Genomic DNA, 22,832 nt, shown 5'->3' on the forward strand with positions numbered 1-22,832 from the left:
TTCTCCTCAGTTAAGGGTGCAACAGCAAAGGAAATTGCATGGGAAAGGGAAAAAAATTGCAGTTCTCTTTTTCAAATACTTTCCAAAGGAAAAGCAGAACGAAGGGGATCCATAAGCTTCCTCTTCCATTTTCTCCCTGAGGAAGCTTTTCCAACTCCACTATCCAGATGGCACAAGAACAAAGAACCAAGTCATCTTTCAGCAGATACATGTATAGGTATGGTTAAAAACCCAGTGAATTAACTTCTAATATGAGAATGCTTAATATGCCTTCATAAGCCCATTCTCTTTGGCACCTAAAGAGCACAGAGATGACACACGAGACAGTAATGCAGCTGAAACACCACATGCAGAGTCCATACCCTTCTACAACCTGACCTGAATGGCTCCCTGCAAAATTAAGATTGAACCTGCTATCCCATCTCGGGGATGGTGAAGCTGCTTGCTGGGATGTCTGAATCCTTAGCTGTACTGACAGGCACAGGGGCTGCTTCTTGTCCTAAGTCCAGGCAGCTCCTGCAATGTTTGAACACTACCCTAAAATAGGATTAGACAAGGACTAGGCTGAAGGGAAAACACTACCCCAGAACCCTGATTTTACTGTTTTAGTAACTGGTGAGAGATCCCATGACAGCTGGTGCTCATCTTTCATATTTTTGTGATGCAGAATAGTTCAGAAGACCGGCTACAAGAGATTTTTCCATTTTACTTTGTTTTCTCATCTTCTAATCCAAAGTTTCCTCAACGTGTCACACAACTGTTCGTCTTCATGTCCTAACAGTCAACTGTTTCCACTTAAATGAATGGAAAGGACCAACTGCAAGAGAAGCTGGACAAGGCTCATGCAGGCTGAACTCAGAAGGGAAACTACCTCAGGGGGATGGCAAGGGGACAGTTATCACATTCAGAAATAGACACACACAATTTAAAACCAACTCTACACCCTCACATTTATTTTTCTTAAAAAAAAAAACAAAACAAAACAAAAGTCTGCAAACAAATCTCATTCCTCCTTTCCAATTTAGTGGGATTGCTGCAAGCACTCCATGGCACAAGACTCTCGGGAAGCAGAGAAAATGTACCACTTAGCATTACCTCAGTAGTATTTCCATAGGAAAAGCCGACTCCTAACTTACATCTTCCTTGAAGCACAAACATGGGATTTTAAGAAGCATCCCAGCATCAAGTCCAAGGAACAGCACAGCAGCCATCAGGGGCCCGACGTGGCTGCCAGGCTCTAGCAGAGTAGAAGGCCCTCCTTTGCTGCCAGGCGCTGGCGGTGGATCTTATCCTGCTGTAGCTCCTCGTGGTTTGGATGCCACAGTTTCATGACAATTCTCTCAATGTTTAGGGCGTAGACAGTGTGTGCAGGAATAACTTCCTTGTGTACCTAGAGGCGAATTAGAAAGAAAGTTTCACGCTTTCATACTTACTTCCCCACACTGCCCATGGAAGAAACTGCAAGATGATCAGAGCCAGCCCTGCAGAGCAGGAACACAGGCTGTCACACACAAGGAGAGCTGTAACCTACCAGCACAGAACAGTCTGTTACAACACTTTGTAATGGAGTAGCAGGGTAAAGAAATCTTGCTCCAAAAACACACAGAATACAATTCTGCTTGGCCTAACACACAGCCCAGATGCTCAATTACAATTCTTAAAATCTGCCTCCACAGCCTTGAGGTAAAAACCTCAAGGCCTGCTCACAGCAGTAAAGAGCAAGGCAGGAGAGGAGGGGTGGAATCTCCCACAGCTAGCTTCAAATTAGCCTGCTAGGCCCCAGCACTGCCAAAGAGGGACCCACAAACAGGCATCTCTGGAGGAAAATTCACCCACAGCGCCTCTGACACCTCCCCAGGGCTGAGGCACTCATGCATAACCCACTGCAACAGCCAGCAAGCACGATCCAGTATTCTTCTAAGCAGCCACGTGGAACACAGAGGAAAAAGGGATGTGCCAGGCAGGTCACTCTGCTGCACTGCTGTCAAAAGGGGAAGCATTCTTTTGTAGAGATGGCAATTTCCTCATCAACTCTCTGACCAAGGGGGACAGAACGGGCACTAGACCATGAGTTGACTTTGTTACCCGTTCCCTAATAGTGGGAGCAAGTCAAAGCCAAATAAGTTTGAGAGAGAAATAAGGAAACTGACTGTGAGAGGATGAAATCAAACCCCTCTCTGTGCACATAAACCAAATCCAAGAGTGGCAGCTGATACTCAGGACAGCACTGCCCTGGTCACAAAGCGTGATACGAAGAGCTTACCTGTAACGCCTCAAAAAGGTCATACATGTTCACTGGAGGGAGGGATGCTGGCAAAGTATCTCCAGAGCACGCCAGCAGTAGCGCTGCCTGCTGCTCCGCATCATCAGGTGGGGGCTGAGGGGCTACGCTCTGACCAGCAGAAGGTGTCACACAGGCTGGAGGGCTGCAGACAGCAAGCAGTAAAACATTCCAGTCACAAAAGCAGCACTAGCTTTGGTAGTAACACAGCAGGGGCTCAGCCCCAGGGTTTGCTTTTCTGTATTTGTTAATATAGCCTTTGCGTATATGAAATTCTATACACTAAAGTCACTTAACAAATCTCAGTTTAATAAAAACAATGAAAACTGATCTTCAGCCTGCCTCAGACCCGTGTTGTACTCTATTGTGAGCTGGTAACCTTTGCTATTCACAACCAAGTTTCTACCCAGCCTAAAAAATGAAGGCACTCACAACATTCAATTAAGAGACATTAGCTATTAGGCAGAGTTGTTTGGAATGGATTCCATTTGTGGTACCATAACCAAACCTTAGAACACCCACGACCTCCTGTGAAATGCTAGAAGCTCTGTCATGGACAAACAACTGCCTCACCATACACACACACGCTGCCTGACACAGAGCATATGCTGTTTGACACTGAGACTGCAAAACCAGATGAGCTTGAAGCTCTGCAAGTGGAAAGGCCTGCAGAAAAACCATTAATACACGTGGACACAAGAAATGACAGATTGCAGCACCTCAAAGGTCCTCACCTGCATCTCAGCCTTCTGGTACAACAGCAGTGCTCAAACAAAGCTCTGCCCTACTGCTTTCATAGTGTGTGAAAGCTAAACAACACAGTTAGCAGATTCCACTCAGTCAGAAGAAAAACCAAACTGAGTAACTTCAGGACTAGCAAATTACATTTGAAGTTAACAGCATGCTGAAAGCTCTTTACCACTCAATTAAATTGTTGTAAGCAACAACACTGCTCTTCAGCCCAGAGGCCTCCTCCCTGACACCAGAAGAACTCCTGTGTCACTTGCACCAAACAATAATTAATAACATTCAGAGGGCCAGGGGTCACCTTGATAAACTGATAAGGTAGCTAGGAAGAGACTTAACATTGTCCTGAACTCTGCTGCTGAAAAATCCCTACATTCTTCCTCCCTGTTCAGCATACAGCAAATGAAAGCTGAACACCATTAATAGATCCCACTCAGTGTGAATTAAAACTGAACAACAGAGTAACATCAAGACTAGCAAATTACATTTGAAACTAACAGTGTGCTGAAAGCTCCTTACCACTCAATTAAATTGTTATAAGCAACAACACTGTTCTTCAGATATGGCTGAGGATTGACATTGCTTCCAAAGGCATACTTGAAGTGGCCATCTCTCAGCCGATAGGCTTTTCGTCTGGATATCACAGATGTCAGAATGTCCTTAAGGTGGTTCTGGAATTGAAAACATTCTTGTTAAGCATGCTGATTAACTCATCCTACCAAACTACAGCTCAGAGAAGTGCAGACTGACAAGTTCTGCCATAACCACAGGGACCTAAAGACAACATGTGGGCAGGCAGAGTGTTTTCACTTAACCACCTGATACAAGCTGGAAACAAAGAACGTGGCTCTGCATTTTAAAGCAGAGTTTACAGGCTAATATATGATGTGCTACTTCAAATGTCACAGAGAGTTTTCTTAAATACTAGGAAATTCCCAGCCTGATCCCTTTCAAGAGCTTTTATAGCTTGCACTCTATGTGCTCGTACTGAAATATTGACTCTAGAACTACTATGAAAGGCCATGCATTTTTTTTTCAAGCTGTTGATGTGTCTGGAAGCTGCTGGAGAAACAGCTGTCTGGAACTGCTTCCTAGCATGACCTCACTCCCAGACAGGGAACTGAGGTTGGCATCTGACACCACAGCTTAGGGAAGCAATCCCCAGAGAGCTGACTAACAGCTGCACCACAGGGCCTGAATGGGAGACGCCTGGTAACAATGCTGCTGGCCAACAGCTCCAGCAGGCAGTTCATGCAAATACTGTCTGACTCTGCTACTTCCAGGCCAGATACCTTCACATGTAACAGGTTTATTTTAAACAAACTCCTTAAGAAGATGCCATTCTCTTTTCAATGGTGGGAACAGCATTTTCCAAACTAGCTACTCAAGTGTACCTAGTGCTCTTTGTAAGCGAGCACCTCTCATACTTAACCCTCACAACCACAAATCCAATATGTTACCATCTCCGAGGGCACAAACCCCTCTGATTCCAACCTTACTCTTCCTGAGGCAGGTGGGCAATCAAAGCAGCACAACCCCTCTCAAGTGAGGGGGGGGCTGTGTGTGCCCTGTACTGCACACAGAGACTTTTGCTGCTGGTGTAATGGGAACCAGGGCTGCACAGCCCAGTCTCACCTCCACAGCATAAACCACAGCTGTCACCGCATCCTCTGTGACGTTGTCCAGCCCGTGCTCATACGCAGTTACAATCATCCTTCCTTCTAGCTGGCCACGCGTGGGAAGCATCATGGTATGGGAACACAGCTTCAGGTCATCATCCTCCTGAGGATCTTTAGCCACAAACTGCTGGGCTCCAGACAATGGATTCTGAGGCTGGAACCGGTGCTGCGATCAACACAATATCAGAGCATAAGATGATGTTAACTTGGTCAGGCTTCAGTTCACCTCGTGAAATATTGCTTGTCAAACTTAAGCACAAACAACCTACAGATCACATAGCAGCAGGACAAAGGGAGCAGTACACCCACTCGTCCCCAGGATACTCCTCTAAAGTCTCAGTGAAATTTCTGGGCTAGGGTTGGTGTCCTTCCACTTAACTACCCATTCTGCAGCACTCTACGCTACCAATACCTCAGGTACCCACCACATTCCGCAGCAAGAAATTCTGCATTTACTCTGTACTGCCCACCTGCTTGGCTCATTCCATTTTCCTGCAAGTCTCCAGTGTGGCCAGTCACAGTCCCTCTTACCTCTGTCCACATTGCAGACTCTACTGGACTTTCACATTTTTCAGTCACTTCCTTCTACGCTGCAGAGTTCTCATCTACTTACTTCTTGTGCAGAAGCTCTTTGATATTAGCTAAAAAAAAATACACCCTATTGTCCACCAACCATACAGTTTCCTACCAAGAATCAACACAGTGATCCTAAGCTTGAGTAAGTGATTCTTACACATCTTAAAAGAATAAGGATTTAAATACAACAGCTTCACCACATTTCAGTTCCAGGTTTTGTACTCTAACCTCCCCACGCACTTCTACTACCCTAAGCAGGGCTGGGCAACTGTGCAATCAGTTTGAGAAGATTACGGCTGATAAGATTATTTCAGAACTGAGGGAGTTACTTAGGGACAAAATATCACCGAACCTGAACTCACACCAGAAGGAAGCACGCTTCCTAACCCACCTGCTCCCACGCTATTCCCAGGCCACACTTTGTGGTGGCTCTGTGGAACTCAGTCCCCAAGCAGAGGAGGAGAAAGGTAGAGAGGAATTGATGTCTGGGCCCAGACACACACTTGGCCAATCCCCAAGCCACAAGGGAACACCACAAAGCTGGCTCACCAAGCACTCACAGGACACCTGCCCTCAGCTCCCCAGCACATAAACCATGGAATAAACACTGCCACGAGGCTCTTATGAGGGATCATAACAAGGACATGCTTGACATATAAACAACGAATACAGAGCAAAGTGGATTTCTCACATCTTGGTTTCAGGAAAGGAAGAGGGGCCTTCTTTATTCAAAGGACAGTGTGGCATTTAACTCAAAGTGAAAAACCAATCCACCCACTAACACTGTGAAAGCACGGTGCTCTCACAGTAATTTGGAGGACTTAAGCTTTCATTACAGGAAACCTTCGTGTGTGGAAGGGGAAATATAAAAAAAAGTGACCTTCCAAGTGTAAGCACTTGTAAGAGGAATGTATTTTGGGAAACCAGAAACCAACTGGAATTAATCTGTAGTCATTTCCACAGTTGCTCTGATCAGTGAGGAGACATCAAGGCACTTACTCCTAAGTTCACACTACTGCAGCATTACACTACTAAGACACAAACCTCTTAAAATACACCTTATGTAATATTTGCTATAAGACATTCCAGTAACAACTCCTATACTTGCATAAATACGCAATAAAAATGCAGTGTAACATAGGGGTGTTCAAGCAAAACAAATTCCAAGACTTGCACAAGTGGATTCTCCTCCACTTGCTGCTGAAAAGCCACAGGGAAGTTCGAAAACAAAAGATAACATGGATTGCCATCTCTATTCAGGCCACAGCTGTGAAAAATATTTTCACAGCTTCTAAATACAATGAGCCTTCAGCTGGACTTGCAGCCCTCCGAAACACTGGTCTCTAAAGCATGCACATAAAGCCCAAATATTGCACTAGAGGTGTGAGGTGCACTTTGGCTGAGCCAAGCTAACTTCTCACAGTGGCGAGAGGCCTCAAATGCCCACCTTTCCCCCTGCACCCAGCTACATGGCTTCCTTGTCTTCTTTTGCACTGACTCTGACACCCATCCAACCACAAGGAACGCTGATCCAACCGAATAAGTCAGCAAGAAAAACCTGGGAGTTTTTATTTGGTTGGTTTGGGGTTTTTTGCTTGGTTAGCTTTCTGCCTTATCAGAGGTGAACTGGATCAACATGCGGTCTAACACTTGACAAAGCCACCTCACAGACACTCTCCCTTTCAGCAAACTTAATTCAGTTCCAACAGACTGATCAAATCCCACCCATAAGACACAGTGCCCCATCCTAGTCCTCCTTCAGACCAGGCACACTGATCCAGAAGCACAGAAAGCTTCAGAACAGATACATGACAGTGTCAAAACAACAGATAGACCCTTTGCTGCAAAGCTAACTACTCCTTGTGCATTTCTACATGTAGAAGGCAGTATCCTTGTTTCAGAACCAAAAATGCTTTGCAATTACACTCTCTGAAAACATTCTGCTTTCTCTTTCTCTTAACCATTCAGACTGCAAAGAACCCTGCAGCTGGAGCAATTCTGCTTGAGCATAACCATGAACTCACTGTTTCTTCAAGAGTTTTACAGATGTGTGAAGATTACAGAGAATGTGGAAGATGAACAAGCAAATGAAAGATGTATCTAAGAGTGACCACAGAGCTACTCTGTTAGTTCCTGAAATACAAGCAGCAGCAGCTCCCAGCTCTTGGGACACACATCATCAATAGGGCGTGACTTCAGCACTCTTGGCAGTAAGAAGAACAATATGCTGTGCACAGCAGTTCACCCTCACAGAATTTCAGTAACCCAGGACCATTTGGCTGCAGACGCTTACATCAAACTTCTGCCGCACTGACGAAATCTTTTTCTTCCCTTTGGGTTTTCCAGGTTTGGTTGCGGAGCCACCTGGCCACGGCAGAGATCCAGCACCTTCTGTAAATTGCAAAAAAGAAAGTTTGACAAGCTTCACTGATTTAGGGCCAGGATGACACAGCACACAGAAAAGCCCCTCACATTTAGCCCCCAGTTTAGCCACAACTCCAGACCAAGAGCCACAAGCCAGAGGAAGCACTTCTTGCGCTGCACTCCTCTGGGAGAGCCCGTAGCTCTGAGCTGCACCTCACAAACCCTAACCCCCTGGCTGTACCATAACCCAAACCCAACAGTCTTGGCCCAAAGAGGAGTTCTTTGGGAAAAATGCTTTCAAACAGCCTTCCCCTTCATTGGCTTTTGCTAGGCTGATGCACTCACGACCTTCACACAACCAAAATCAATGGTGGTAGCCTCCAAGTCAAGTCACAAGGAAGGAACAAGCCATTTGTTCCACCGGTCTCTGTGGACCAGCTCCAGACAGATGCTAACTAGCAGGACAGAGCCATCCAGTCTATCTGCCTTTACAGCTTCCCATCAGCTCCAGCAAACCTTGTCTTGGACTCTTGTTAAACGTCAAGGCTGTTCATGTCATGTCAAGTTCATGTCATACTGAAGGGGAAAGGAGAGACTGCAAAGGCTGTTGTGTCCAGGAGTAGGACAACACCTGTGTGGAATGGTGATGGCAATTACACATAACATGCAGCAGCACTTATACCTAACATGAGAATGGCCCAGAAACACACCATATGCTGTTCGATGGGAAAAGCCACAGCAGGTCAAACCACATCCCAAATAAATCACACAGCTCTTGGCAAGGACAGCCTTGCCAGGCTCCCACAGACAGGTTTACAGGATCTGCATGCTATTCCTTTGGCTGCATAAGAAAACCTTGCACTGGACGTCCACGTGCTCACTGATAGAAAAAAAAAGTAGTTCTTCCTGCAACCAAAAGCCTGGACAGCCCTCTTGTGGCTACAGCAGCAGCCTTTGCATTCAGTCAGCAGTGCTCTCCCTCAATTCTGCAAATTGAACACCATCTTTTCCTCTTGAGCTGTGAGCAAAGCATGCCCTATGGTGGAATCCCTGCCCAGCTCCAGGAGCTCAGACCACTCAGCTCAGACACAGAGGGCTGCTGCCAAGTAGAGCCATAGCCACACCAAGGGCCTCACATGCCATTCCCTCACTAAGCACAGAAGGCACAGCAGCCATCCCACAGCTGGCCAACCGCAGGCACATTTGCTGACCACAGCAAACCCAGCCAGTTCCCGTTCTCTCCCAGCCTCACACCAGCCTTGGGCTCTTGTGACTGTGGTTAATTAGCTGTTTTCAGGAACTCAGACATACGACCAAACGATAGGTCTGGTTACAGAGAACATGGCAAACTAAATTCCTTGGCTACGTGCAGCTTCACATACTCATCACTGGAGCAAGAATACAGGGTTCTCTGATAGGACTTGAAGGATCAGACTAAACAGTGTTCAGATGAATGCTCAGCTGTTAAGATGAGGTTAGAAGCAACCTACACAGAGATGGCACATTATCCCTCTTGAAGCTTATCTACACCCTACCAGTGAGCTGAAAAATCAACACTCTACAACAAAACTTGTGGAAATCCAGCCATCAAGCGTGGGGTAACTAAAAAGTAATAAAGATATTCTCTCCAGAAATCAATACTGGTGTCACTATTCATTACCACTACATTGCACTAGAGAACCTATCAAAGGGGAAGCTGGGAAAACACCACCAGCAATCATGTCAAGGACCACTCTCTCCCTCCATCAAAATCTCAGAGCTTACATTGTAGGATCCATCAGAGGTGATGCTTCTGCTCTCACAAGATGCTTTGCTTGCTCTTTACAGCCAAGTCACTCCCCCCCTTAGAATTCATAGAACGGTTTGCATTGGAAGGGTCTTCAAAGATCACCCCCCCCCCGTTCAGGCTGCCCAGGGCCCATCCATGGCCTGGGGCACCCACAGCTCTGGGCAGCAGAGCTCACTGCTCTGAATGAAACACTTCCCCCTGACATCTAATCTGGATCTCCTCTCTTTTAGTTTCAAGCCATTCCCCCTTGCCCTATCACTATCCACCCATATAAAAAGTTACTCTCCCTCATGTCTATAAACTCCCTCTAAGGACTTGAGGGCCACAATGAGATCTTCCCAGCACCTTCTCTCTGCCAGGCTGAATAAGCCCACCTCCCTCAGCCTGTCTTCGTAGGAGAGATCTGTAAGCAGGTCAAAGCCCCTGCACAGGAGGGGAGGCTGGTTGTGCTAAGGACAGACAACTGCGCTTTCGACCTTTCCCCACTCCACAGCCCTTCCTACTCACACACAGGCCCCACTGATGCAACATATTCACAATCTGTGCACTTAAAACCTCAGCTTAGAAAAACAGAAAGGCAAAATACTATTTCCTATCCCCTATTACCAAGAGCCTAGGGCAGAATTATTCTGGCTCCTTTTCTAGGTTTCCATATTAACAAGCCTAACTAGCGCTAGATGAAGAAAGCAAAATTTCCCTCCAGTATTCTAAGAAAAGCAGCATATGCCTTCCTGGCCACAAACATCAAAGCTGGGTTGGTTCAGCCACCAAGTTTCAGATACGTTCGCATCTTTTATTTAATCTTGATAGCAGGAGAATCAGTGTTAGCAAGCTGCAGCACCGGCTGCTGATGTGCCTTCAGAGATAAGCAGCAGTAGCCAAGCTCTCTTTACAAGATGCCAGGACTCTGCAGTGACACTGCCAGGCAGGGCAGTGTAAGTCAGGTACTCCCAATGCACTGCAGCAGCACAGCACAGGAGGAAAGGACAGAGACACAAGGCCACAACTGGGCCCAGCAGACAGGCATGGGAAACATCCATCCCCCTTTTCCCATTCTCCTCTGATTGTCAGGGTATGGTTTTCTGCGTTTTGTCTGTTTCAAGACCTTCCTGCAGGGACAGGGGTTGAGTCAACTACATTCCAATGACCTCTGGTATTTTCAATTCCATTCCAATTCCTCTGGTAACACCTCACACTCCTGTTCTCTTCCTTCTCCTCCCTCTTCAACTCTCTGGAGAGAAGTGGAACACAATGTGGCAACCCTTCAAGCAAAGCTAGGGGGAAGCCCCCAACATTATATAAGTTCCTGCTATCCCAGCAAGAGTTCTAATTCTCTGAACCATCTCTTCATTGGCTCAAGATGACCATTAAATAAATGAAATGCTTTCATCACTAACTCAAGTGCTTACAATTGTTAAAGTTTCTCCTAGTTACCATTTAGCTAAGAAACAAGGTAACAGTTCAAGTGAGCTACGTATTAACTCAAGGAATCTGGCCAACCTGACTGCTTGTATTCAACCATCAACCAACAAGGCAGCTCAGCAAAGAAGTTCAAACAGCATAAGGAAAGGCTTTAAACAGGATTTCCCCTGAGAGAGGGAAAAAATTACATAAAAGCACTTCTGAAAATGCTGGCAAAGATCAGCAAAGAAAACAGTCTCTCACACCACTTACATCAGACTTAGGATCCTCAGGGTCCTGGGGGACCTCAGTGGGAGCTGAGGAACCAAAAGCCCCGATCAGTCCTGCCATCCAAGTAGCATGAGCCTTCCTCTCACCCCACCACCAGGTCCCAAATGTCCTTAACTGGGATTTGAAATCTGCATGCCCATTAGAGTGAGGAGGTGCAAGTTGTAAGTATTGATCCCATCGGCCACTGTGCACCTGTAAGGCCAGGTGGAACCACTAATCAGAAAGAACATTGGGAACAGATGGGTTGTTTGCTTTCTTCAGCTGTTAGTCTCTCATTTGAAATACCCCCTGCAAGGCTCCCTACCCCAAATGCCACAATCCAGTGTAGCACCAACCATACAAGTTGTTTTTTAAAAGATGACAGTTTAAAAATGTTTATTTCCCTCTTGTCCCACTTACATGAAGGTGGAAAGCACACGCATCAGCCTTTGTGGCAGCACACCAAGTGCCTCAAGCACACTTGTACCAAGTATTTGTTTCCATAAACTATTTAGAGAACACTTTTTACTCAAAGCACAGCACTGGAGGTGCCCTGTTAGCGTCCCATTCTCACAGGGACAAAAACCAGCAGGTGGCAGGTTGGAAGCTAGGGGAAAGTGATAGAAGGGAAAAGCGAACCGAAGCATAACATCAAGTACTCTGTTTGTACTACACCTCTGTGTCTGGACATAGAAGCCACTGCACCACACACAGCAGACTGGCAAACAAAATGCTCACGCAACAGATCTGCCAGAGGGCAAGATGCAGGCGTCTCCATGCAGGTTAGCTCCAGGTCCCTGGAACAGGCTGCACACTGGTCCAAGCTGGGAACAACAAAAACCCACAAAGCTGCAAGAGACCACCAACATGCAGCATCACCTGCAGAGCACAAAGCCATTCCTCTAGGAACACACATGACCAAACCGAGCTTATTCAAGCTGGCTTGTGCAGATCTGCTCAATGAGTTTGCCTGGAAGCATAGCCACCACATGCTAAGCATGGCTAACTACCACTCAGTTACACACCCTCACTGACCCACAGAAACAGGCTCCTCAAGGGCTCTGAAACAGCTTCAGCTCCACTGGGACAAGAGAGCCCTTGCAAGTACTTGAAATTAAGAGACTGAAGTGGGAAATAATGAGCACATGAAAGGCACTTGTGAAGCACCAGCCCCATTGCAAAGCAGTGTAATACTTAACCCATTCCTAGACGGCTCTGAGAAAAGGTAATAATTTTTCCCAGACTGCCAAGTCTGAGCTATTCAAGCCAGTAAAGTCTGCCCAAACAACTGCAGAAATGCTGCACAGCCTTGTGACTGGACAAAGTAACAAGTGGAAGTCCACAAAGACCAGCACAGCAGTGCAGACAGAAATGAATAACCCCAACTTCAGCCACCCAGCAGTGCCACTGCTGCCATCCAAAACCAAGACCTTGGGTTATGACCCAGCACTCAGAAAAAGCCAACCAAGCCCCAGCCAGAGCAAACACTGATTCACCTTTACATAAAACTGAAATGTTCCTGACCCTGAACAGAACCAGCAGCTTTCCCCCCTCGCGAGCTCAGACCCAGCCACTTCAGGTACTTCCCACAGAGAAAAAACTGCTTCCTCGGACCTTAGCTCACCACAGCTGCAATGATTTTCTCTCCATTACCACACAGCAGCTTCATATCTTAAATTGCAACTTGATTGTCCTTCATATCATATCTCTACATTGACAGTTATTTTGAAGATCAAGCAGAAAATAGCTTGCCAGTCTGACAACAGCCATTCAGAATGCTTACACAGTTAAAGAAGTTTAATATCAAAGGGGCAGGAGGTTGGACTAATTGACCATAGCTCAGTTAAGAGTTGGCTAGAAGCATTCAGTAAGCACTTTTCTAGCAGATACACACTTGACTTCAAGGTCAGTCAGGAAAACCCAGCTCCTCAAGACGTTATTCCCAAGATACCAAGGAACAAAGAGGGCACCACCCAGATCAGAACACAAAGGAAACAGCAAGCAGAGCAGTTCAAACACAAAGCAGCATCTCCCATTAACTTCACTTCTCAGCACTCATGGCCCAACAGACACCCAGTCTAGAAATCAAACTTACCACAAACAGCAACCCAGCACATCAGCCTCTAGCAGAGCAAATGCAGTTTTGTTTTTCTGCTCTTAAGAATGTCACACTGAAATCATCTCGCTAACTACCTGGTTACCCTTCTGCCTGCATGGCCAAGGGAACAGGAATATTAAGGCTCAGCAAACAGAACAGCCACATACGAAGCCCAAACGCATGTGCCAAAGCTTTACTGATTACTTTTAATGAAACTTGGGACTCACCTGGTGCAGAAACCAAGATCTGGCATCGGGTAAGGATGGCCAGGAGAAAGTCGTTGTGTGAGTGGACTGCATGAAGACAGATAGCTCATTAGGAACATGTTGGTGGTCATAGGCACTGGCTCAAAGTAGGTCTCTGTGTCTCCCCACAGCCATGTTTTCACCATTCACTTAGCTGAAAGTCACAACTTCCCAATATAAAGAGTTTTTTTAAGAGATTTTTTTGTTGTTGTTTTTTTTTTCCCCCCTTCACTTAACCCTGAACCTGCTACTAGAAAGAATACGACACAGCACAGGTGCAAGCTGGATTGCTTCTCAGCATACCATGCAGCAATCCAGCCCTAGAGCACGGTGCATGGCAAGTCAGGTGCACTCAGCCAGCAACAAGGAGTCCTGGTTGTCCTCCCTCCCATGCACCTTCTGGCAGTGAGGCTTTGGGTATGCTTTAAAAAAGAAAAAGTTAAAATGCAGGAGAGCCAGCACTAAGCATGGAGTACTCAGTACTGGAGAGACATGAACCTGCTGGAGCACATCCAGAGGAGGGCCACAAAAATGACCCTAGGGATGGAACATCTCCACACAAGGAGGGGCTGACAGCTGGGGCTGCTCAGCATGGAGAGAAAGCTGTGGGGGGACCTGAGAGCTGCCTGCTGGTATCTACAGTGGGGCTGTAAGAAACACGGGACTGACTCTTTAGCAGGGCCTGCTGTGACAGGACAAAGGGACTGAAAGAAGGGATATCTGGGTTAGATCGAAGGAAGACATGTCCTGCTGTAAGAGCAGTGAGGCACGGCACAGGCTGCCCACAGCTGGCGGTGCCCCATCTCTGCAGACACCGAGATCAGGCCGGATAGGCTCCCAGCACCGACGGAGCCGTGGCATCCCCGTGCGCGGCAGGGCAGCGGGACCAGCTGGCCTTTAACCACCAGCGAGGAGAGCCGCACTGAGGGCCGCGCCCAGCGGCGCGAGACGGGCTGCCCCACCGAGGCCCACCGTTACCGTTGTCCTGGGTGAGCAGCCGCCGCGCCTCCAGGTCAAACTCCTCCTTGCTGATCTTCTGCTTGAACCAGAGCTTCAGGTTGGCCCAGTACCTGCGAGAGAGAGGGGCGGTGCTGTGACGGCGTCGCCGCGGGCGAGGCCGAGGCTCGGGGCCGCGCGGTAAGACGCTCACTGCTTCACATTCTCGCCCAGCGCCTCGCTCAGGCTTTTCTTGGCCGCCTCCAGCTCGCTCACGTACGTCGCCATCGCCGCGGAGCACGGGGACGCGGAGGCCGCGAAGCGTCGTAAAGCGCGGCGCTCCGTTACGTCAGGGGAGGGGCGACGGGTGTGCGCAGGCGCGGAGGTCACGCCCCCCCCCCCCCCCCCGGCGAGCCGAGCGGGGCCGAGCAGAGCCGAACGGGTGCCGAGCGGTGCGCTGCTCTCCACTATGCCGGGCCTGCTGCTGGGCGACGAGGCGCCCAACTTCGAGGCGGACACCACGCAGGGCCCCATCCGCTTCCACGACTTCCTGGGCGACTCGTGAGCGGCGGGGGCACGGCCGGGGCGAGAACCGGCGTCGGAGAGGGGCGGGGCGGTGGGCCCGGGCTTCCCGAGCGGCATTGTCGGCCCAGAGGTCCGGCCGTGTGTCACCGACGTGCGCGGCAAAACGCGGCTCCCGGAGGCGGAGGGCGCCGGGCGGATCCGAGCCCGCTCGGTTCACATCCCGAAGTGGGACGAGGGGGGGGTAAAACGATGAGCTTGGTTTTCGGAACCGATAGCCTTGTCCTCACGCCGTCCCCTGCTCTCCTCTTTCAGATGGGGCATCCTCTTCTCCCATCCGCGGGACTTCACACCCGTCTGCACCACGGAGCTGGGCCGGGCGGCCAAGCTGGCACCCGAGTTCAGCAAACGCAACGTGAAGATGATCGCCCTCTCCATTGACAGCGTCCCCGACCACCTCGCCTGGAGCAAGGTAGGGGTGCCTGGAGCAAGGTAGCGGTGCCTGCAGCACTGCGGCTGTGCTCTGAAGGCCAAAGGAAAAGTTCAGTCACGGGAGAGCTGTGAGCTGCAACTCTATGGCAGTGCCAGAAGGTCGGAGGATGTGTTAAAACAGGAAAGATGTCAGCGTTGGTGGCTGGGCTTAGTGGTCCCTTCTGATCTTAGTGGCTCTGTGATTCAAACTGGCAGTCTTAAAAGGGTGCAGCTCGTAGAATCAATCTTAGAACCCTTAGAGTTGGAAGGGATAGGGTTGCCCAGGGCATTATCCAGCCTCACCTTGAAAGTCTGCAGGAACGGGGTACCAACCACATCACTAGGGCTAACACATCACTTGTGTCCAGGCAGAGGAAAGTACACAACGAACAAGCAGTGACACGTTGAATATAAAAGTACAAATAAGAGCACGTCAAATATGAAATGCTTATAGGGAAATAGAAGAATGGTGGCACAGAAGTAGCTTATTTAAGGAATAGAAAAGCTGCTAATGGAAAACTTCAAAGGCAGTGTCAACAGGGGTGTTGTTGACACTGTCATGCTGCCAGGTAGCATGACTCCACATATTAGGGATATAAAATGAGTACTGAGACTTAGTGGACAGAGTACAAGAATCCCTGAGTGAGTTATCTGCTTCTTTCTTCACTCTTAAAAGTGGGAATGTTCTGTCACGTTTTCCAGGAGTCAGATGTATGCAAATAAGAAGTAATAAAGGTGAGAAATTTCCACATTCAAACATTACTTCATGTCTGAATGGCTTTAGAAATTGCCTAATTGCCTTAATGCTTAAATTGACCTTTGTGCCTGAGTGGTGCATAGCTGATGTCCCACCAAGCCTCAGAAGGGCCTGGGAAAAACAGCATCAAAATCCTAACCGGTAACTGAGGTCTTTGCACTGGTCAAACTGGCTGAAACCACCATCAAATTAGTCGATAATGTTCCACTAAATGGAACAGAAAGTTTGGGTTGTGTTTTGTAAAGGAGTCTCGTCTCCTGGTTTGTTAGAACCCTTTGAAGACCTGTACAGATGATGCTGACTATTACAAAGCCCTTGGCTTTCCAGGAAGGTTTTCGAGGAAATCAGCTCTGAAAAGGATTTATTATGTAGGGTGATAGGAGGAAACAGTAAGTTGTGTCAAGGAAGGGAAGCAGTGAGCTCCCTAGAGGGGCTGCAGGGATGCGTGGCGTTCACCATACTTGGATGATCTGGGAGAAAGGTGAACAGTGAGCTGGCTTGGTAATGCTACAGAATTATTTAGCATAACCTCAGGTAAAAGAAGTTGCAGAAAAGTTGCAAAACAGCCTCATGATGCTGACGAGACAAAGAATTTGGAAAGGCCTGAGGGCAGTAGTCCAAGCTGCAGCTAATATGCTGCCAGGCTGGGAGAGGCCTGAGAGACAGTCGTTTGGAAATGTCTGCTCGGCACCTGTTGAAAGCAGAACTTTGAAAGTCCTCTGGAGCAAAAGATCAAATTAGTGAGATAAATCCATAGCAGACAGTTTCTGATGTGTTTGAAATTGCTCATCTCACAGATGAGAGAACAAGAAAAGGTGTAGAGGGGGAGCAAAGCTACATGAATAGAGATTTGAGCAGGTTTTCTTTCACTACTGGGGCACTTTTGCATGGGAATGAGAAGATATGTCAGGTTGTGACACAAAGAGTTTAACTAAGTAGGAAGGCAGCTGTTCAGATCTGATGAAGTGCCCCCCCAGAGGTTCTGCCCACCCGTGGAGCATGAACAGAGATGCCATCCTTTGGTGGCAGGTGCAAAAGTGGTCTGCATTGATTGCTAGACTAAGATCTAGAAACTGCAGTTTCCTTCACTAGATATTAGAAATCCCAGGAATGAGCAAAACTTTGGGCAGTTAAACCTCTTCATGTAACATTCCTCTACCTTCCTATACTTTCTTTGTGGATGAAGCTTCCTTCATCTGAAGTACTGCCCAGAAGGAAGCAAATGAGCAGGAGGGAAGGCTGAATTTTGCATGAAACAAGAAAGAAGCCTCTGCTTCCTTTGCTCCCAAATTTCAGTGGGCAGATAGGGCCTGGGAAGTTGATAAACTGGGCTGTCCAGCTCAACTGGCAGCAAAGAGCAGTGCTGTAAAACAGAGTAGCCATAGCTGTCACACCAATTTGCTTAACTCTACTTTATCAGCCAAAGATGTCACTGCTCTTAGTCACGCCTCTCCCAGACCCAGGGGCTTGCTCCTCTCATAACAAGCCAGCAGTAGATCCTGCTCTGCTGTCCCCCATGGTCCGTGTGCTGCTTCTCCAAGACCTGGCTGAATAGATGAGTCCCTCGAGAAGGACTAACATGGCATCTGCCCCCACAGCAGCAGGTCTGTGGCAGGCAGAGAGATGGTCACCTGAAAAGCCAGTGTTTGTTGCAGGGTTGTCTGGCTTGTACTGAGCGTGTCGGAGGAGGTTTCAGCATTCTCTTAGATCACTGATGAGTAAGGTGAATAAATCACTCTAGTGATGTCTGCTTTCAGCTTGGACTCTGGAAGGTTTACAGGGAAGTGAGTAAGTCTTATGTGTCCTGTTGCAAAATAGGGTGGGGTGTATGAAGCCATTTGTACAGTGATTTCCTGCGACATGATATTACGTGTGTTTTGGAATGAATTACAAGCTATAGGATTTGGATCTTGCTTTTCAGCAATCTTCATCTGTCAGTCTGGAGAGAAGGTGCGTGTTTGTCATGGTCTGGCTTTCCTCAACAGCCTCCTGCAGCTCCACGGGATGTTCAGAGATGGCCTGGTCTCTTGTCTTGGCTTTCCTTCTCTGCTTTGCTTTGACAAGGCAGCTCTGCAGGAGTAGGGAGCCAGTTCCTTCCCAAAGCAGGCCTGCACACAGCCCAGCAGAGGTGAACAGCCCCTTTGTGCAGTTCATTGCTGACTCACTGGTGTGGGGAGAAAGCAAGCAGAGAGAAACACTGCAAATGTTTCCTGCCACGTGTGTACCACTTGACTGCTTGCAGCATCCTGAGCAGCTGGGGCAGCTCCTGACTGCACCTCCTGCAGCATAGGGGTGCTGAGGGCCAGCACATGGCCTGTTTGCTCTCACTACCTTCAGCACACTGAGCAGGGGTAGGCATTACTCATGGTCATGTTTCCAACTCTGCCTTCCCCGCATTCCACCTGAGCAGGACTGAGTCTGTTCCCCATGTTTAAAGCCCAGAGAAAACAGAAGTTTGTACGTACACAGCTGATACCATACCACTTTGGTGTGTAGGAGGCTGCTGTAATTGCTTGAGTCCAGTTTGTTCCCCTGTAATATAAAGAGGACAGAAAGAACAGGCGGCTCTATTCTGGGGCAGAAACCTTGGATTAAATTTGCTTTCATGCTGGCTGCTGCTCTGCTTGTGTTGCCTTGAGTGGGCTTTTCCCAGCCCTCCTGTGGCTCAGCACTTGTCCAAAAATAACTTGAATGTTTTGGCCAAAGCCAGATCAGATTCAGAGATGATCAAAATACAGTTTCTGTGTGAAGCGCATCAAGTTAGAACTGGTGCAGGGAGCAATCTCATAAGCTGGTCGCAAGGAGAGTGTACGCAGGTGATGGTTTACTTCCTCTGTCTCCAGGCACAGTTCAGAAAGAAACACGTGGTGTCCCAGCACATGCACAGAGATTACACTTTGTTCTCAGGAACTGTTAAGTAAGCTAAGAGTGGCTTACTGAAAGGAGCTGGTTCCTTGCTCAAGACCTGTCACATGTTCAGCATATGAGCTTTGTTGGCTGTAGAGTTGCTGACAGCTCTGCAGTTAGAAGAATTGTTCCTTAGAAGCATGGTTCAGTTCAGGTGTCACTCCAGCACATTCGTCAGAAGTTTGGAATGCTGAACTGAAAGGGACACGTCCATTCTCAGAGCAAGGTGGAAGAATCCCGTGTCACCAGTGGGTGCATGTTTGTGTGGCCCCTCTGCAGCAGTCTGCTCCGGATACACCAGGTCTGCCTGCATGGCAGACCCAGGTCAGACCACGTCCAACCCATGGTGGGAGCATAACCCTAAGCATTCCAATGATCTTGTCTCTGCAGGACATCAATGCGTACAATGGAGATCAACCTGTGGAGAAGCTCCCCTTCCCCATCATTGCTGATAAGAACCGAGAGCTCGCCGTCAAGCTGGGCATGCTGGACCCAGATGAGCGGGACAAGGACGGCATGCCCCTGACTGCTCGTGTGGTGAGCTTGTGGCTTTAGAGCACTGTTGCTTGGCAGGCTGCTCAGCAGCAGGCATTACCTGCCATCCTGCCCTCTGTCCCTGGGGGGAGCAGCTTACGTGCACAGACAGGACCATCCTGGGAGCTCGGTTGACTTGCCTAGGCTAGATCTGTGGGTAGTGGAACAAGAAGAGGCTGGCACATCCCTGGCCTGCTGGCAACAGCTCTGTCTTGCTGCTGGCATCAGTTCATCCTTGTGCCTGTCCAAACGGAGAGGGAACATTAAGTCCTTGATCCGCCGGGCTTTTCCTCTCCCCTCCTGTGCTTGTGTTAGAAGGACATAGGCCAGGATGAGGAAACTTCAAGTAGCAAAACAAGATAGCATTAGAAACAGGAGTTCCTAGAGCAAACACTGTTCTACGTATCTTTGCTCTTGGAATTACCCACCACGGCATCTCTACTGCCCCAAGCACCTCAGTCAAGCAGGGCACCTCCCATGACCAGGAGTGGGAGGGCTGAGTAAATCCATCAGGGCAGTGGGACAGACACCTTCTGCCAGGCCCCTGATGATGCCCCAGAAACATGACCCTGTCTCCCTGTGCTCAGGTGTTCATATTCGGCCCTGATAAGAAGCTGAAACTCTCCATTCTGTACCCAGCCACCACTGGGAGAAATTTTGATGAGATCCTGAGAGTGGTGGACTCCCTGCAGCTGACAGCATACAAGAAGGTTGCTACCCCTGTGGATTGGAAGGTGAGAAGGGAAGCAGAACTTGTGTGCAGGGGAGGTAAAGGTGCATTAAACACCTAACTGCTTCCTCTGGGAGTGATCCAGGGGTAGGGAGAGCTGCTGCAGTCCAGTTGTATGAATTGGATGCTAAACAAGAGCCCCAAGGGCATTGCTGTGTGGCATCACACAGAGATCTCCCTTCCCTTCCTTCAGTTTTAGGTACCTGCAGATATAGGGCCTGGCCCTTCTGGCTATCAGCATGTGAGCTCTGGGCCAATACGGGTCTTGCCCTTGGAGGGCAAGATAAGGAAGAGCATTGCTGATGTCAGCTGCCAGGCCAAGGTCCACTCAGAGCCAGAAAAACAGCTGGCATGAGCACCCCTCCCTAGATGGCTTGCTGCTCTGCTCCCTTTGAGCAAAGAATGGCTGGAATGGGCACAGCCCTCACTGCATCCTAGCCTTGCGGAAAATTACCAGATGAAGTTCCCTAGTTGCTGTCATCCCTATGCAGCAGCATTATTTCAAATTCCCAAGAATTTGTTCAGGCAACCAAGCCAAAGCAAGAATAAGCAGTGCAGCCTGCCTGCTTGAGCTAGCTAGCATTTTCCTTGGACCCCCAGCACTGCTTTTGGATCTACACTGCTGGCTTTGGTAGCTGTCACCAAACAAACCTGCCTGTCTGTAGTCAGGAGGGACATTCCTGCTGAGACAGGTGTCCCGGAAAAGGTGATCATGGAGTATTTCTACAGGTACAGCAAGGAGAGCATGGAGGCAGCTTTGTCTCCAACAACCCCAGCCTCCAGCCATGGTTTGGGGTGTGCTCACCCCCTGCGCCATCCAGGGCAGCACAGCTGGCTCACCAGAGGGGACCAGCACTACCTGCACATTGGCACTCGGGCTTTAGGATGGAGGAGCAGTGTTTGCCCTGCTGCAGTGCAGAGATCCTGTGCTGTGCAGCTGACCAGCATCCCTGCTGCTCTCACAATTCCCATTTGCTCCTTAGTGTGGTGACAGTGTCATGGTTGTGCCCACCTTACCTGATGAAGAAGCCAAGAAGCTTTTCCCCAAAGGAGTCTTCACGAAGGATCTCCCATCAGGCAAGAAGTACCTGCGTTACACCCCACAGCCCGAGTGAGCAGCTCTGCCCACCCATGCTGCTGGGCACGGTCCTTTGTGGTGGGAGCCTGCCTGTGCCTGAATCCTGCCTCCCAACCCCTGTGTGATCAGCAGCATCGTACTATGACTCTCACTGACAGTGCATCGTGATACTAAGTCAATCTTCCACATCCCTTTTGTCCCCCACACTCTCTCAAACTAAAACCCTGGGTGTTTTCTTACCTACAAGGAAGAGGTTAGGAGACTGGTGGGTGCTCCAGGGCTCACACGGTGGGCATTTCTCCTGTTTGGCACCAGCTTTTCCTGGCAGCAAAGTGAGAAGTGTGGTGTCAGCAGACAGGTCACAAGGGGTGTCCTGCTGGGCCCATGCCTCCCATCAGGTAGCTCCAAACTGCTTCATGCCTTTAGGAGCAGTGGTCACTAACTTGTTTACACCTTCATTTGTTCCCCTTTGTAGGGGAGGAGCTGCAGAGCAAAATCTCTCACTTCTTAATGCTTTCTCTTGCTGAAAGTTGACTGATTGTTTTCAGTGTTTGTGGAAGAGGGAATAGAGCAAATAAACTGGTCTTCAGTACTATGCATGATGTCCCTTGTCTGCCTCTGCTGGGTTCCCCCACATAGCACTGCTGCTTTGTCTACAGTACCCTGACTACTCGACTTGGCTAGCTGGGGCATGCACCAACACTCCTGGCTGGTGGCAGTGCAGAGGCTGCTGCATAAAGCAGTCTGGAAAGCACTTTGCACAAAGGCAGCAGGTATCAGGGCAGCAGTGCTGTCCCTGCTTTGCCAAGGAGCCTCAGTGGGGAAAAGGAAGATGTCTGCTTTGGAGAAGTCAAATTGGATTTAGAGGTAGCTACCCTGCTCCTTAGGGCACAGTACAATCCCTGTAAACTTCCTGCACTCCAACACCAAAACCTCAGAGATTTCTCTGACACTTACCTCTAAATCCTTGGGACTGTGAAGTCGGAAGGTTTGTGATTTGCTTTCCAGGCACGTTCCGCTGCTCCGCCTCACAGCCCCGCTGCCCAGGGGATGCTTCATGCAGGCCCAAACTCGTCAAGCAATGAACCATGTTCAGTGTAATGCTAGGAAAGAAACCCGCTCACTGAATAGCACACAGGCTGCCTGCCCATTGGCATCTCTCAGTGCCCACACAGTCAGCAACACTTGGAACCAGCAGCTACTAAGGAGGCTGGCTGGCACAGGGCACAAATGTCCTGCAGAGCCAGCAAGGACTAGCAGTGGCACTGCAATGCAATGAGATACCCTCCAGCATCCTGCAGGGATGCAGACTGGATGTTCCCCAACACCGTTCCAAGCTCTCAGCTCTTCCCAGCACCCAATGCAGGCCACGCCAACCCAGAAGACATCCCTCCCCAGACACGGCTGTCTTTCAGGCTGAGAACTCTTCTTTTCATTAATACATTGC

The 22,832-nt window shown here is 48.8% G+C and overlaps 2 protein-coding genes across 9 annotated transcripts in view; one reads left to right on the forward strand and one right to left on the reverse strand.

The window, feature by feature from the left end:
• The window catches only part of TADA1 (transcriptional adaptor 1), a 40,846-nt gene extending 26,135 nt beyond the window's left edge, over positions 1-14,711 (reverse strand). For 6 of the 8 annotated variants that reach the window (XR_006179426.1, XR_006179425.1, XR_006179424.1 and 3 more), the window contains exons 1-8: positions 14,601-14,711; positions 14,423-14,520; positions 13,433-13,498; positions 7,577-7,674; positions 4,664-4,873; positions 3,548-3,699; positions 2,264-2,426; positions 1,137-1,390 (exon numbers count right to left, since the gene is read on the reverse strand). Coding sequence is in view for 2 of the 8 variants with exons in the window: in XM_042873899.1 (XP_042729833.1) it covers positions 1,238-1,390; positions 2,264-2,426; positions 3,548-3,699; positions 4,664-4,873; positions 7,577-7,674; positions 13,433-13,498; positions 14,423-14,520; positions 14,601-14,674 (1,014 nt within the window). In the remaining 6 variants the exon portion in view is untranslated. Of the gene's footprint in view, positions 1-924; positions 1,391-2,263; positions 2,427-3,547; positions 3,700-4,663; positions 4,874-7,576; positions 7,675-13,432; positions 13,499-14,422; positions 14,521-14,600 lie in introns of those variants that run through there. The other 2 variants (XM_042873900.1, XM_042873899.1) reach the window with 2 other exon arrangements.
• An 86-nt stretch (positions 14,712-14,797) lies between these two features.
• On the forward strand, positions 14,798-21,980 carry PRDX6 (peroxiredoxin 6). The gene is made up of 5 exons (XM_042873144.1): positions 14,798-14,947; positions 15,224-15,380; positions 19,434-19,580; positions 20,165-20,311; positions 21,291-21,980. The coding sequence occupies exons 1-5, from the start codon at positions 14,856-14,858 to the stop codon at positions 21,420-21,422; spliced, it is 675 nt and encodes a 224-aa protein (XP_042729078.1). The 5' UTR covers positions 14,798-14,855; the 3' UTR covers positions 21,423-21,980.
• The last annotated feature ends 852 nt before the right edge of the window (positions 21,981-22,832 follow it).

This window comes from Lagopus leucura, unplaced genomic scaffold (genome assembly GCF_019238085.1).
Source record: "Lagopus leucura isolate 7727_CA_CO unplaced genomic scaffold, USGS_WTPT01 Super-Scaffold_100009, whole genome shotgun sequence".
Classification (NCBI taxonomy): domain Eukaryota; kingdom Metazoa; phylum Chordata; class Aves; order Galliformes; family Phasianidae; genus Lagopus; species Lagopus leucura.

Excerpts from the sequence above, each read along its gene's own strand:
- PRDX6 (XM_042873144.1), top strand. The coding sequence starts at position 14,856 with ATGCCGGGCCTGCTGCTGGGCGACGAGGCGCCCAACTTCGAGGCGGAC. Across the intron at positions 15,381-19,433 it reads ACCACCTCGCCTGGAGCAAG|GACATCAATGCGTACAATGG; the intron begins GTAGGGGTGCCT and ends TTGTCTCTGCAG. Across the intron at positions 20,312-21,290 it reads CTACCCCTGTGGATTGGAAG|TGTGGTGACAGTGTCATGGT; the intron begins GTGAGAAGGGAA and ends TTTGCTCCTTAG.